Below are 15,148 nucleotides of genomic sequence, written 5' to 3'. Positions count from 1 at the left end.
GAATATCCCAAACGTTGTTGTATAGATGTAATTGATGTTCTGTTTGTTTAACTCTCTCCCTTTGTCACATACATAGTTTAGCATGCATTGTGTAGGTCAGATTACTACAGCCTCTACACACATGGCTCAAACCATGTATCCCTTTTTCACCAAGAACCCATTACATTAACTCCATGTCACACAGACATAAATAGATAGTTGCATGCATACATGCGTCAACACACACTGGTTATGCAAAGCCACTTTTAGATACTCTCAGTTTTCTTCACTCCATTCTATCCATTATGATTGAGCCCTTGGTGGTGCAGTGGATTAAACCCTAATGCTGGCAGGACTGATGACTTTAAGGTTGGGTTGCTGCAATGAATGTTGCCAGTTTGAATCCAACCCAGGGAGAGCATGGATGAGCTCCCTCTATCAGCTCTAACTCCATGCGGGGACATGAGAGAAGCCTCCCACAAGGATGATAAAAACATCAAAATATCTGGGTGTTCCCTGGGCAACGTCCTTGCAGATGGCCAATTCTCTCACACCAGAAGCGACCTGCAATTTCTCAAGTCACTCCTGACATGAAAAAAAATGCATTATGACAATAAATGATTTTTTGCATGGCAACTTCATGTGTCACAAGGCTTTCAGAAATGGAGCAGATGGTATGCATGTTGCCCAAGGCAGAAAAGTTCACACGCTCTTCTCCACCACTTTGACAACAAATAAGAATGCTATTTTTTCGCATCAGGGGCAACTTCAGAAACTGCAAGTTGCTTCTGGTGTAAGAGAATTGGCCATCTGCAAGGACGTTGCCCAGCGGGCACCCAGATGTTTGATATTTTACCATCCTGTGGGAGGCTTCTCTCATGTCCCCACATAGTGAGCCAAAGCTGACAGACAGAAGCTCGCCCCACTCCCCAGATTCAAACTGCTGACCTTGCAGTCCTGCAGGCACAAGGGTTTAACCCATTGCGCCATCAGGGGCTCCAGAATGCTATGATAGCACTGTACTAAATGTTAGAGCTGGCTCTGATGTGCTGTTCCACCTGCCTATCAGTTTATTCAGCATTAAAAAAAACATTAACCTAAATCTATAGAAATTGGCCACAATTCCTTCCTGTTGAGGAAAGGAGAGAAAGCTTTTTCTATGTGTGGCAGACACCTTGAAAGTATATTTAGAGGATGTCCTTTTTGTTTTCGGAAATTTCAGAAGATCTCATTGGTGTTAGATCTTAACCTTACAGAATAGTTTAGTATAATAACCAAGACTCCTCTGGCAGAGCTGGATATTTTTCCCTTACATGAATAGATACTCACTTTCTTTTGCTTCTTCTCTCTCTGGACAGCTATTGCCCTCCTAAAGAACAAAGAGCCAGGCACTTTCCTTATTCGGGACAGCAACTCCTTCCAGGGAGCTTATGGCTTGGCTCTCAAAGTGGCAACACCTCCACCCAACAGCATAAACCACTCCACCAAAGGTGAGAACAGCCAGCAGCTTAATAGCTGGAGTAGTAGTTTCTGTCGGAAAATGAGCCATGTGCCCTTTCCTTGCTCTTGTAACTGCTAATATGCTTTGAGATGGCCGGTAGTAGCAGTGAGAAGAATGTGCCCTAGGTATCAATAGTGGAGTTTAGAAAGTGCTTAATGATGCTGACCACTGGTGCCAAAGAAGGCAGGAAAGGCAAGAACGTATCTAAGCCTAGGAAAAGGGCAAAAGCTTGGGACAGTCGTCTTCTATTTCTTTCCAGAGAGGCCTTTTGTAGGCTTATTTTGTCCTTTGGAGAAACTCTGGAAACATTCTGGTTATCTGTGCAATCATGAGCTCATTTGCAGAATAAATGTTATTTGGTCAATACAATGGAAATGTTCCTTTTTCTTTTTTCTTTTGGATTAGAGCCCCCAGAGTCCCCAAACCAGTATAAACTGTATTGAAATCTATTTAGCAAAAAGAATTTTTCCTATCTCTGGGAGACAGTTCCTCCCCTCAGGCTTACTGTCTTGCCCAAAACAGCCGAAAAACAAAGCACCAAATGTCCAGCGTGCTTCAATATTAAAAGGCTGGAAAGCAAGCTGATAATCAAAGCGAGAAATGTAAAAATGAGTGGCCTGCTGGGAGAGAAAAACTTAGCTTGGCATCTTTGGCTGATCCAGTACTGTTGCCATTTCATTTTCTTTGCAAATAGAGCTTATTCAAAGGCAGTCTTTTCCAGAAACTCAAGACACATATGTGCTGGTACAGCTGTACCAGAACCTTCTACTTTATTTTCTTTCTGCAAATGTTTGCAATCATAGGACAGGCCACCTGTCAATCACCATTAAGTTTGGTTCCGCCCCTTGTTCAGGGCTCTGAGAGGGAAGGAGCCATTTTTAAGTTAGTCTCACTTAGGAAGCTCAGCTATAGGACGTAGACCAGCTCGTCCCATAGAAAAGCTTCATATTTCAAGAACACCAGGGATATAGACTGTCCGGGGATATAGAACAGCAGCACAGAAACATCTGCAAGCCTTGGCTGGTAGGTCCACTCGACACCCAGATGCATTTGGAGTCAGCAGTGGGTCCCAGATCAGCTAGGCCCAGATAATAGACAGCCTGGGAGAGATTATAAGAGGGTTTTCACAGTTATTCAAAGCCAATCGCCTGTCCCTTGGGGACAAGACTCCTTGAAGATTTATTGTTTGATTATCAATAAAAACTTTGTTATTTCTTTAAAGACTCAAAGGCCATCTTTTCAAGGCAATCCTCAACAACCTTTCTTTAGGCACCCTGGCTTCCCGCTGGGCGTAAAGTGTACGTCCTATATAATAGACAATCAGTTACAGGCCCAGCGCGTGACAGAACAACATAGCTGTGGGCAGTTCCCTGCTGTGTCTTTTGCCCTTCACTAGTGATTGAATGATGGGAGAAAGGGCCCTGTCTCATCCTTGAACAATATTAAATTCCATATATACCACAGTTCATTGAATAATAGTTGCACCCCCTTTTTGGTAGAAAAAAGGGGAGTGTGACTATTATGTGATGAAAAAATAGTTCTGTGACTATTATGTGAGGAACATGAAATGACCACTTTTGCCACCCACAAAATGGGTGTGTGGCTATTAGTTGGTGGTGACTATTGTGTGATGAAATACAGTATAGAGGGGATAAAGGGGATGCTGACCAATTGTAATTAAGGGATGTGGCTGTGGACCCTTCCCATACCTCATACTGGCCTCAAAAGAGAGAAAAAAATCTTCCCATTCACTTGCATCCTCCCTGCTTTATTCAAAGTCAATAACTCCAATGCCACAACAATAGTAAACTTTTAAGGAATATAAGAAACTGCCTTAAATTGAGTAGGGAAATGAATTCATCTGATTTGGTGTTGCCCACAAGGGGACTGGAAATTTTGGCACTCTAGATGTTTGAATTTAATACAAACATGGCCAATTTTGTGACCTATAGTATCTGGATAACCAAAGCTTTTCTAGCTATGGTCTACACCACCCTGAAGAAGCAAAAGTACTTCCCAGCATCTTCCTGGGGTTATCAAGGGTGAGCCCTGAGACCATTTGTGTGGAAAGCAGAACGCTTCTCTTCCAAGATATCTCCTGCATGAGAGCTTGCCAGATTAGAAGGGACTAGTATTTGCAACTGATGTGTGCCCTCTCCTTGTCCTGCCGTAGGAGACCCAGCTGAGCAGTTGGTGCGCCACTTCCTGGTTGAGACCGGGCCCAAGGGAGTGAAGATCAAGGGCTGTAACAATGAGCCCTATTTTGGTGAGTGGCTGGGAATGACAAAACAGAGAAAAGGGACATGCTATACCACCTTTCCAGGGCAGGTGCCTTCAGATGATCTCCATTAAACAACTTCCCAAAAATGGGTATCCTGTCCACGCTGGCTTGGAGTGATGTGAACTGTAGTTCAACATTTCTGGAGGATGCCAGATTTGGTGGGACTCCTGGGGAGAAGTTGTATCCTTCTGCTAGGTTAATTGGTCCTGTGGGGTTTTTTTTTTCATGTCAAGTGACTTGAGAAATTGCAAGTCGCTTCTGGTGTGAGAGAATTGGCTGTCTGCAAGGATGTTGCCCAGAGGACGCACAGATGTTTGATGTTTTCTCATCCTGTGGGAGGCTTTTCTCATGTCCCCATATGAGGAGCTAGAGCTGATAGATGGGTGCTCACACTGCTCCTTGGATTCAACCCATTGACCATTCAGTCCGCTATCCTGCTGACAATAGGGTTTAACTCATTTGGCCACCGAGGACTCTGGGGTAATGGTGGATGATGATACTGTATTGATAGAAGGGAAATTACAAGCACAATATGCGTGGAGATGACACCTATCTACATGGCTTTGTCTCTCTATATTTTTAGGAAGCTTACCAGCCCTGGTCTCCCAGCACTCCATCACCCCCATCTCCTTGCCTTGCCGCCTCCACATCCCAAACAAAGGTGGGTTCCTAAGAGGCTCTTCAGGATTCAGTGATTCTGTCAGATTACATTATGAAATAAATAAATCAAATAGCTTGGATAGCAGCTTCCCTAAAACAAGGGTGTATAAAACACAGACCACATGAGCTCCTCCCTGTCTCTGTACAGCCTTGCTGAATTTGCTTACACAGTGGCAAACTGCACAATTTCTCCTTCCAAACAAGATGATGCTCCCAACACAGCTGGTTTATCTCTAGAATCTCACATTTATAGAATCTCTTTGTAAAACAGACATGTGGTTAATTGCTGTGTTGAATTGATTGTGGATGGCGAACATTATTATTTTCTTTTATTTTCTTGCTCTCCATTTTACAGATCTTGTGGAGGAAAGCCCAGAGCTGGCTGTCCCCACCAATATGAGCACAGCTGCTGATTTGCTGAAACAGGGAGCAGGTAAGAACCAGAAGAGAATGAGAGAAGTGTGAGCATGAATTAAACATAAGTTGATTTGTTCATAATAGACTTTGTGTAAATCAATAGGGTAGGCAGGAATTTAGGGAAACAGGAGCTAGTCCCTTCTAATAAAAGTCAAACCCACAAATAGGAAAGGCTGACTGCATTAACAAATAATCTAGTCTGTTGGCCTGTTGGGTGAACAGAACAACAAGTAATATAACTACAGTAGAGTCTCACATCCAACACTCACTTATCCAATGTTCTGGATTATCCAACACATTTTTGTAGTCAATGTTTTCAATACATTGTGATATTTTGGTGCTAAATTCGTGAATACAGTAATTACTACATAGCATTACTGCGTATTGAACTACTTTTTCTGTCAAATTTCTTGTATAACATGATGTTTTGGTGCTTCATTTGTAAAATCATAACCTAATTTGATGTTTAATAGGCTTTTCCTTAATCCCTCCTTATTATCCAACATATTCGCTTATCCAACGATCTGCCAGCCCATTTATGTTGGATAAGTGAGACTCTACTGTAGTTGCTTTTCAAGCTCTGCCCTCAAATGAGAAAATGTACTGGGATTTATCTATATGTCACAAATTCCAAATTGCCAACTATCTAAAAATGCAAATGCCAAAACATTTTAGAAAGGTATTCACTCAAGCTAAAACAGCTCTGTATTTAAGCAAAACAATACGTTTGAGAACCACATATGTGGATTTGATCGGGGTACATTGTAAGGGTGATAAGGAAATATTATGTATACAGTAGAGTCTCACTTATCCAACGTAAACGGGCCAGCAGAACGTTGGATAAGCGAATATGTTGGATAATAAGGAGAGATTAAGGAAAAGCCTATTAAACATTAAATTAGGTTATGATTTTACAAATTAAGCACCAAAAGATCATGTGAGACAACACATTTGACAGAAAAAGTAGTTCAATACACAGTAATGCTATGTAGTAATTACTGTATTTACGAATTTACCACCAAAATATCATGATATATTGAAAACATTGACTACAAAAATGCGTTGGATAATCCAGAACGTTCGATAAGCGAGTGTTGGATAAGTGAGACTCTACTGTATATTCAGTTTTAACATATTTATTTACTATATTTTTATAAGTGTCTTATTTTAACTTTCTATATAAAGTGTAATCAAGTCCTATCAAGCCTTGTTGTTTGGTTTGGTATTGTGAGATGGCCTAAGGACTAATCAATAAAATGTATTACTATGTGACATAAGGACTATATAATTTTAATTGGACGTTTGATATCAGGTAAAGCTGTGATCGAGCCCCCGGTGGCACAGTGGGTTAAATCACTGAGCTGCTGAACTTACTGACCAAAAGGTCAGTGGTTCGAATCTGGGGAGCAGAATGAGCTCCTGCTGTTAGCCCCAGTTTCTGCCAACCTAGCAGTTTGAAAACATTCAAATTTGAGTAGGGCAATAGGTACTGCTCTGATGGGAAGGTAACGGAGCTCCATGTAGTTATGCCAGCCACATGACCTTGGAGGCATCTATGGACAATGGTGGCTCTTCAGCTTTCAAATGCAGATGAGCACCAACCACCAGAGCCAGACAGGACGAGACTTAATGTCAGGGGAAAACCTTTACCTTTTAGCTGTGATGGCCTCTGGTAACTGTTGAAAAGCGAGAAACTAATAGAGGAAGTAGAAAGGTTGGAATGGATGAGAGAGGGATTGCTTCATCATTTTCAACCCACACTTTACTGTTGTTTTCCTTACACTTTCTTGTCCTGCCACTCCAGGGGTGTAGTTGCCACCCAAGATCTAATTTAGCCCTGTACTTCATCAGGTGATATAAAATAAGCAACTTATCAGGCCCAAGCAGAATGGATCCTCTTAAACGTTTGTCTGCTGGATCCAATAGAGGATCACATGGAGATATCTCATGATGTGGTTTTATGAAAGACCCAGAAGGATGGAGCTGATCTCTTTCAATCTCTCTCCCTCCAAATTGCAGCCTGCAGCGTGCTTTACCTGAGCTCTGTAGAAACCGAGTCCTTGACAGGTCCACAGGCTGTGGCTAAGGCAACCACCAGCACCTTGAGCACCACCCCTCGTCCTTCCGCCTCCGTTGTGCATTTCAAGGTGTCAGCCCAGGGCATCACCCTCACGGACAATCAGAGAAAGTGAGTCAGCCGGCCTCTGCCCATGTGGGACAACAGCCCCTGATGATACACTGTTCCCATCCTTTTCCATCTTGATGCACTTTGTTCTCCCCTGCCTTCTTCCTCTTCTTCTGAATGCATGCAATAGCCACACTGTAGTTTTCAATCCACCCTGAATTCAGGATTTTTTTCCCTTCTTCCCACAGGTTGTTTTTCCGCCGTCATTATCCTGTCAATACTGTCACTTTCTGCAGCACGGATCCCCAAGACCGCAGGTAACCATCCACTTAGCCTGAGTTTGTCACGGGTGTTTACAAAGCTTGTGCCTCTGCCTTGATCCCACAACGTTGACTGTGTATTGTGTGCCAGCATGGCAGAATGGGGTTGGACTGGATATCCTTCAATGTTCTTTTCCAGTCCTAGGATTCTGTGAAGCAAAGTTAGTATACACTGAACCATCAGAAAACAAAGGTGGATTTCTGGAAAAGAGATGCTCAACCTGTATTTATTTTATCTTTTTAATTTTAGAAACTGCAATACAATTTGCACTTTTTTAAAGCCTGTGCTGGAATCCTGTATGCCGGTGGTTCTTAACTTGTGAGTCCCCAGGTGTTTTGGCCTACAACTCCCAGAAATCCCAGCCAGTTTACCAGCTGTTAGGATTTCTGGGGACCCACAAGTTGAGTTCGGCTTAGAAATGGAGATGAGCACCAACCTCCAGAGTCAGACATGACTGGACTTAACGTCAGGGGAAACCTTTACCTTTACTTTTTACTACAAGTTGAGAACTACTGCTCTATGATTTCTTGTGTAATGTAACCTTGTATAACTACCTAGCATAAGCATTAGGAAACCCTGTTACTAAATTATGAAGATACGTAACAGGACATCAACAAGAGTGCCCAATGTTCCTTGAAACTGATACAGTGTGCATCCTCAAGACTGATGTATTATGCTTTGATCCCATTATGGATCTGGCACCAATGCACATCAGCCACTTTGCTGGCCCTGCTACGTTGTGCAACTGCACGATTCTAATTTTGCAGACATGAGTTCACTTTTGGAGATACAACACTCCAACAAAATTGTGGTTCAGGTATTCCCTTAACTAAAAAACATATTAATGCAATATCTGGGCCACATGGATGCCTCCAAGACAATAAAAATGAGTAATGCACACATATTGGCCTAAATCCCTTTTTAATCCTGACCAGAGTAGCCTCACTTAATCTATTAGATTTATCTGCATGTTGACTCAATGTTCAATACCTGATTGAATACACCTATTTTAATTGGGGTGAAGGAACAGGGTGATAGAATTGATTTGCCTGCCTGCCTCTTTTTCTATCTATCAAAATAATTTATTTCTGCACTTGACAGAACTCTTTTTTTTTTTCAATTGCAGGTGGGCCAACCCAGATGGCACTACTTCCAAGTAAGTATTGGAACAGCCTGGAACCATGATGTTTATTTACAAGGAATCACTTGAGCTGAGTTGATGTGAGTTTTCCAGGCTGTATGGCCATGTACGAGAAGCATTATCTCCTGATGTTTCGCCCACCTCTATGGCAGGCATCTTCCGCAGAGGTGGTGAGATCTGTTGGAAACTAGGCAAGTGGGGTTTATATATCTGTGGAATGTCCAAGGTGGGAGAAAGAACTCTTGTCTGTTGGAGGCAAGTGTGAATGTTGCAATTGTCCACCTTGATTAGCATTGAAAAGCCTTGAAGCTTCAAAGCTTGGCTGCTTCCTGCCTGGGGGCATCCTTTGTTGAGAGTTGTTAGCTGGCCCTGATTCTTTCCTGTCTGGAATTCCTCTGTTTTCTGAGTGGTGTTCTTTATTTGCTGTCCTGATTTTAGAGGTTTTTTTAATCCTGGTAGCCAGATTTTGTTCATGTTCATGGTTTCCTCCTTTCTGTTGAAATTGTCCACATGCTTGTGGATTTCAATGTTTTCTCTGTGTAGTCTGACATGATAGTTCTTAGAATGGCTTTGAAGCTGCCAGGCTTTTCAATGCTTATCAAACTGGCCATTTGCAACATTCACACTTGCCTCAAACAGACAAGAGTTCTTTCTCCCACCCAAGGCATTATTCCACAAATACATAAACCTTACTTACATAGTTTCCAACAGACCTCACAACCTCTGAAGATGCCTGCCATAGATGTGGGTAAAACATCAGGAGATAATGCTTCTGAAACATGGCCATACAGCCTGGAAAAAACACAGCAACCCAATGATTCTGGCCATGAAACAATCACTTGAGCCATGGTTTTAGTAAATCTTAATAAATGGATCAGATTTAGCAATAATTCTGATTTAGACAAAACTGCAGGGATTAGCTGGTTTGAGTGTGTAAAAAGTCACTTCTGGGTGGCATTCAGATAGCGGTGATCTCTTTCTTTTACAGGGTCTTTGGCTTCGTAGCCAAGAAGCAAGGCAGCCCCTGTGAGAATGTCTGCCACCTCTTTGCTGAGTTAGATCCTGAGCAACCAGCATCGGCCATTGTCAATTTCATCACTAAAGTTATGTTGGGGACTCACCGGAGATGAAAATCACTGAGATCTCCAACCTGGCCATCCCTTCCTCTCCACCTTGACCACTGCTCTTTTGTCACCTGCAATATGATGCAGCATGAGGAGAAACCGTTTTGGGACAGTTGGTAGGCCTAGGCAGAGATATTCCTAGGAGTTTGCTACTCTGTCCTTTGTCGTACCTCACACCCCCTTTTTCAGCTAAAGAATGTCAACTAGTGCCATCTGATGTGAGGTACTGGAAAATATTATTTTCCAGTGTGCCAGGGACCAGTACCTTACTTGCTTTCCTGGAAATTCACCAGGGACCCTCAGCCAATATCTTAAGAATTATTATTTGTCCTTGGACCATCACTTTGTGAAGCATTGATCCAGGAGAGAAGGATGCTGAGGCAGAATTGGCTTCACTTCCCAGGAGCATTGACTTCACTCTCCACCTGCACCTGGAAGAAGAGTTAAATGCTTCTAACATCTTCTTCCTACCAGATAAAGTACCGTGAGTGAGGAGAAGGCTGCACAGCCTCACGCCTGGTGTTTCTATATGCATAGGTCTGTGGTTCAGTCCATCAAACTGAAAAGCATTTGGAAATAATGGTTGTATGGTACAGCCTATGTCCATACAGGGAAAGCATCTGTTCTACCATCAGGGTAGAAGAGAAAGTTAGAATGACTGATTAAGCCAAAGTTAGCAGTGATCCATGAGGTCATGAAGAGTCGGAAATGACTGAATGAATAAAGAAGAAAACAGTGATTTATTTTGGGACATATTTGGTGACAGAAATTGTCCGGGGAATTCACTGCGTCTCTGATACCATACGTTTAGTGTGTTACTAGGTTTTGAAAAGGAAGGAAATGGCCTAAAAGTGCAGAGCAAATCAACTCTGAAGCCCCCCTAGGAGACAACTATACTGGGCTTAAGTCATGAGATACCATAGCACCATAGTATACTACTGCATCCTACCATAGTATCTAACAATAGAATAAAGTAGGATACCAACTCTGGATACCATGGCTTTCTAGCAAAGACAAATCAATGGGTCTCAGACCAAACCAAGTCTGAAGCCGCCTTAGAAGACAACTATACTGAGCCTGTTGTACTTGGCCAAATCATGAGAAGACATGGCTCACTGGAACAGATAATCATGCTTGATAAGGTAGAAGGCAGGAGGAAAAGAAGAAGGCTTCAATGGGGGAAGTCACGGCCCTGAGTCTGCAAGACCTGAGCAGAGTTGTTGATGATAGGACAACATGGAGCTTTCTAATTCATGGGATTGCTGTGAAATCAATTTGTTGGCAATAGTGAAGAGACCTCATGTGTGTTACTTTACATAACAAAGGTATCCAGGTTACTTCCTTGTTACAGTTTTGGAAAAAGAACGTTGTCAGGCTCTTGTTAATCCCACCATTATAACCATCACCCAAATAATATGTTACAGGCAATGTTGTTACTTGTAATGCATTACTTCCAAACTGTAAGCACTGGGTTGGTGGTGAATGGATGGAAAGTGGTTGCAAGGGAGCTATCAGTAGTTAGTAGAAAAGTAGGATGCTTTCCCAGTTGATGTCCCATCTGCAGAGAATGCATATATACTAGCTTATGCAGTGGGAGAAGCAAAGCCCAAAGATCCACATCCAGACAAGATTAGCCCAGTGAACACACATTTGGCTCATCAACTCACCGATTTGTCCCACTCATTAGTGAGGCAGATGTTTAACACAAGTAGCAATGATGGCTACTTTACAGATGGAGACTATAACTATAATCTAACTTTAGGTGTTAGAGAAATTTAAATGTCACTTTTGCCATCTCCTGCTCTCCCTTTTATTCTTTGCTGGACCAAGCAATGTCTTGAACTTGACAGTCCCACTTATTCAAAACCTGTTGTCTCTAGTGCTGGAGTTTGGCTTGCATTATTTTCCTAATGTCCCTCTGCCAGGGCATTCAGACTTTGCCTTCTGATTGACAACTTGTGCACTGGTTTCCTGTTCAGGACTATTCTTTCCATAAACTTCTCAAGGGTTAAGATCGGTGCAATCTCCTGTTATGGAATAACAATTTTGAACTCACTCAGACCTTTGATTTGGTTATTGAATGGTTGCAATTATAGATTTGTAGCAGAAGAAAACTTGAGAGCATCAGGACTTTTCTCTCACCTCTCACATCCTTACAGTGAAAATATAATGTAACAATTGTCCAATTGGGTAGTATTCAGTGTGCATTGGAAAACACACATGGCCTTTCAGACAACAAAAAACATTTGGCAATTTAAGAATGGATTCAAAGAGGAGTGTCAGGAGTAGGTTCTGAAAAAGAATAATGTATAGTTCAAACGAATTTTGGCTAATGTACATTTTAAATTTACACTGATTGAAACTAGAAGCAATCAAAGTTTGCCAATAGAAGTATTAAAAGATACCTGTTAACTATTTAGCCTCCACTCCACTGAGGTGAAAGGCCAATTTTAAGTAGTTGCAGCAGAGTGCCAAAGGTGTAGACATTCCTGTCAATTATGAATAAGTCAGTGGTTCAAATCCGGGGAGCGGGGTGAGCTTTCACTGTTAGCCCCAGCTTCTGCCAACCTAACAGTTTGAAAACATGCAAATGTGAGATCAATAGGTACTGCTCCGGCGGGAGGTAACGGCACTCTATGCAGTCATGCCAGCCACATGACCTTGGAGGCATTTACGGACAACACCGGCTCTTCGGCTTAGAAATGGAGATGAGCACTAACCTCCAGAGTTGGACATAACTAGATTTAATGTCAGGGGAAAACTTTTACCTAACCTAACGAACAGGAGGCATGTTGGCCACCATGTTTTATAGGGGAGCAGCACTTGTGAAATTGGGCAACTGTATGTGATAAAGCGATAGAGAATGGAGTAATATGAAAAAGCAGTAATGCCTGAAGTAAGGAATTTGTTGCTTAATTCATCAAGAGCTTGTGAAAGTGTAAGAATGGAGCTGTAAGTCAATGATTTGTCCCAAAAGTGGGGTGAGCAACCTCCACCCCTGGGTTTGAATGCAGCTTGAGATCTCATTTCAAAACCTGCAAAGAGTCAAGTCAGATTTCTGGAAAGAATGGCTTACTTCTTCCTTGGTAGCCAACTAGGTTGGAAGGGACAACAAAGCAAGAAAGTGGTAGGGAAACCAGAAAAGGAGTGCCCCATCTTTGTTGAGTTCTGCACCTTCATAGTGTTGGTTCATCTTCATCCACCACCATGAGGCTCTCATCTCAGCAAATACAATGGTTGCCCACCTCAGCCTAAAAGGACAAGAAGACTACAAGTTGCACTTTCTGGGTTATAACTGAGAGGAATATTTTCCAGCTCCCCTCCACAGAGGTTTGGACCAAAAGACTTCTCTGTTATGCGGAAACTGGCTGCTGGGTTTGAAAGTCAAGGAGAACCAAAGTGTAAATTTTATCATACTCCTTGTTTCTCCTCTTCATCAGTGACATTTAGAATGCTCCAAAAGGTGTGTGAAGGTTTTCTCAAGTATTTTGTGGTGCGACCCAGTCTTGTTTCACGAACACTGGCTTTGGGAGGCGCTTCATATGCCTACAGTGACTGCATAACCTATTGCCTGCTATTGATGGTGGGCATCAAGTTAAGGAAGGCTGCACAATCTCCTGTGTCTTTCTTCAACAGTGTCTCAAGAAAGGAATTACAAAAGAGAGGGCAGATAGGGAAGAAAAAAAGGTGACCCATCCTGGCATTAGTCCTGCCCAACACCACGATCATGGTTGTATTCTAAGGAAGAAAGGGGGTCACACATCCCATTGCAATCGAGACTTGTAACAGGGCCCAGTTCAAAATCAACCAACTCCTTGACTACCCAATGTCTTGCAAGTTTGGCCATTACTGAATGTCTTTAATGTAATGTTTTTGCCTTCTGTCAGTGTTATGTTTCCCTTATTAGTGTTTATACAACACTGATCAATAGATCTGCAGCTAAAGGAACTTACAGCTAAAAATATTATACTTGCTTTGTCGCAATGGGTCCTGAAGAATTTGAAACGTTCGACCTGAACTGCACTTTCTGACATAACCAAAAATAATATATACCTATCTAGATTAGGTCACCAGGCATCACTTAGCTTGGATCAGAACCATACCTTAATCACAAAGAAAAGCAGCTGTAGGAAGAAGCGTTGAAGAACGTATGTATATTTAATTCTTGAGCCATTTGCTGCTTCCCTAAATCAGTATACCTCCTCCAAGAGACTTTCCCATCTCCTGCAGTGCCAAAATCATAGTGTATGATATGCAAAAACTTCCTTCAGTTGCCTTTTTAGAGCTGTGAAAGGGTAGAGAAAGTAAACAATTTGGAAGAGGGAAATAATTACTAGGAAAGAAATTATTGTGCCTTACAGCATGTCTTTCTGAAGCTCTTTTTTAAAAGTAACAGTTCAGATTGTGTTAACACTATCATATATAATGTGCACCCATCAATAAATATGGACAAGTTGATTTTCCTCTCAAACTGAGGGGTCAAAAATTATAAAACTACAGTGGGCCCTTTGGTCCTTCATGTTAGATATGCTGAAAAGTCAAGACTAGCGATTACAGAGGAACATAAAAAGCAGAAATCTTGATGTACATTCACATTTTTTTTCTAGTCCAGATCTTAAGCGAAATTTTTAATTCTTTAAATAAAATCAGGAATTGTATGATGTGCATCAATAGCTCTGACAATCACTGCATGTTCCTCGGATCCTATGTAGGTGCAATCCATCGCATGCAATTTTCATTAGGGGAACTTTGGAAATGAATGCCAAAAGCACAGCTGTGCTTGTGGACTGCCTTTCGAAGCCTCTGATGCTGATGCTGCAAAGGAAAGAAACCCCACAGATGAACTGAGATAGAGAGCGGTCATGGTGGGCTGGCGAAAAGGGGGATTGGCTCGTGGCCCTCGTTTCTGAGGAAAGGGAGGGGAGGGTTGGGCTAGTACAGAGTTCTATTTTTGTCTACTAAAGAATTTATATATGAATGTTAGCCAGAGATGTGTTGATAATATATATCTATATGGGAAGGAATGGGGAGGGGGGAGAGGGAGAAAGCAGCAGCGGTAAGCTTGGTTATTTTTATATCTGTATGTTTTTCCTTCTTCATGTACAAATGGCAACACGATTCCTGTTTATTCAAAATTAACACACAAGGAAAATGAAAGCCTCTCAAGTGTGTGTTATTTATGTTCTTGTGTTTCTCTTTGCAGTGGTATCTGGCTCAGATCCATTTGGCTGCCTCTTTGCCATTCCTATCTGAATTTTTAGTGGTTCAAGACCAGAATGAGATGGTAGAACCTCAGAGTGAGAACAATGTTGTTGGATGGCAATTTGGGGTTGTTGCGGATATTGGTATTCTCTTCTTCCCCCTGCAACATCGAGACTCACTATACAGCCTTAGAAGCCTTTGCAAAGCCATGTCTTATGGAGAGCAGGCCTGATTGAGGGAAATGTCTGGCTATGTTCCCGTAGCTGTATGCAAAATAATTACAGCAATGCCAAGACCTCCATAGGGACACCAGAAGATCCCAGAGCTGGTGAAACCATTCTGTGTCTGATTATGGGAGCACACAGATCCTTTCCCAATCCTGCCTGCCCCTAGAGTG

At 42.1% G+C, this 15,148-nt stretch overlaps 1 protein-coding gene across 7 annotated transcripts in view; it reads left to right on the top strand.

Moving 5' to 3' along the window:
* tns2 (tensin 2) overlaps nt 1-14,706 on the top strand; it is a 209,745-nt gene extending 195,039 nt beyond the window's left edge. For all 7 annotated transcript variants that reach the window (XM_062971126.1, XM_062971124.1, XM_062971123.1 and 4 more), the window contains 8 exons: nt 1,338-1,469; nt 3,654-3,746; nt 4,345-4,422; nt 4,777-4,854; nt 6,858-7,026; nt 7,212-7,280; nt 8,411-8,440; nt 9,414-14,706. In XM_062971126.1, the coding sequence (XP_062827196.1) occupies nt 1,338-1,469; nt 3,654-3,746; nt 4,345-4,422; nt 4,777-4,854; nt 6,858-7,026; nt 7,212-7,280; nt 8,411-8,440; nt 9,414-9,555 (791 nt within the window). In that variant the 3' untranslated portion in view covers nt 9,556-14,706. The remainder of the gene's footprint in view (nt 1-1,337; nt 1,470-3,653; nt 3,747-4,344; nt 4,423-4,776; nt 4,855-6,857; nt 7,027-7,211; nt 7,281-8,410; nt 8,441-9,413) is intronic.
* The last annotated feature ends 442 nt before the right edge of the window (nt 14,707-15,148 follow it).

This window comes from Anolis carolinensis, chromosome 2 (genome assembly GCF_035594765.1).
Source record: "Anolis carolinensis isolate JA03-04 chromosome 2, rAnoCar3.1.pri, whole genome shotgun sequence".
In the NCBI taxonomy this organism is placed as follows: Eukaryota; Metazoa; Chordata; class Lepidosauria; order Squamata; family Dactyloidae; genus Anolis; species Anolis carolinensis.
This window is presented reverse-complemented; position numbering and strand designations above follow the sequence as displayed.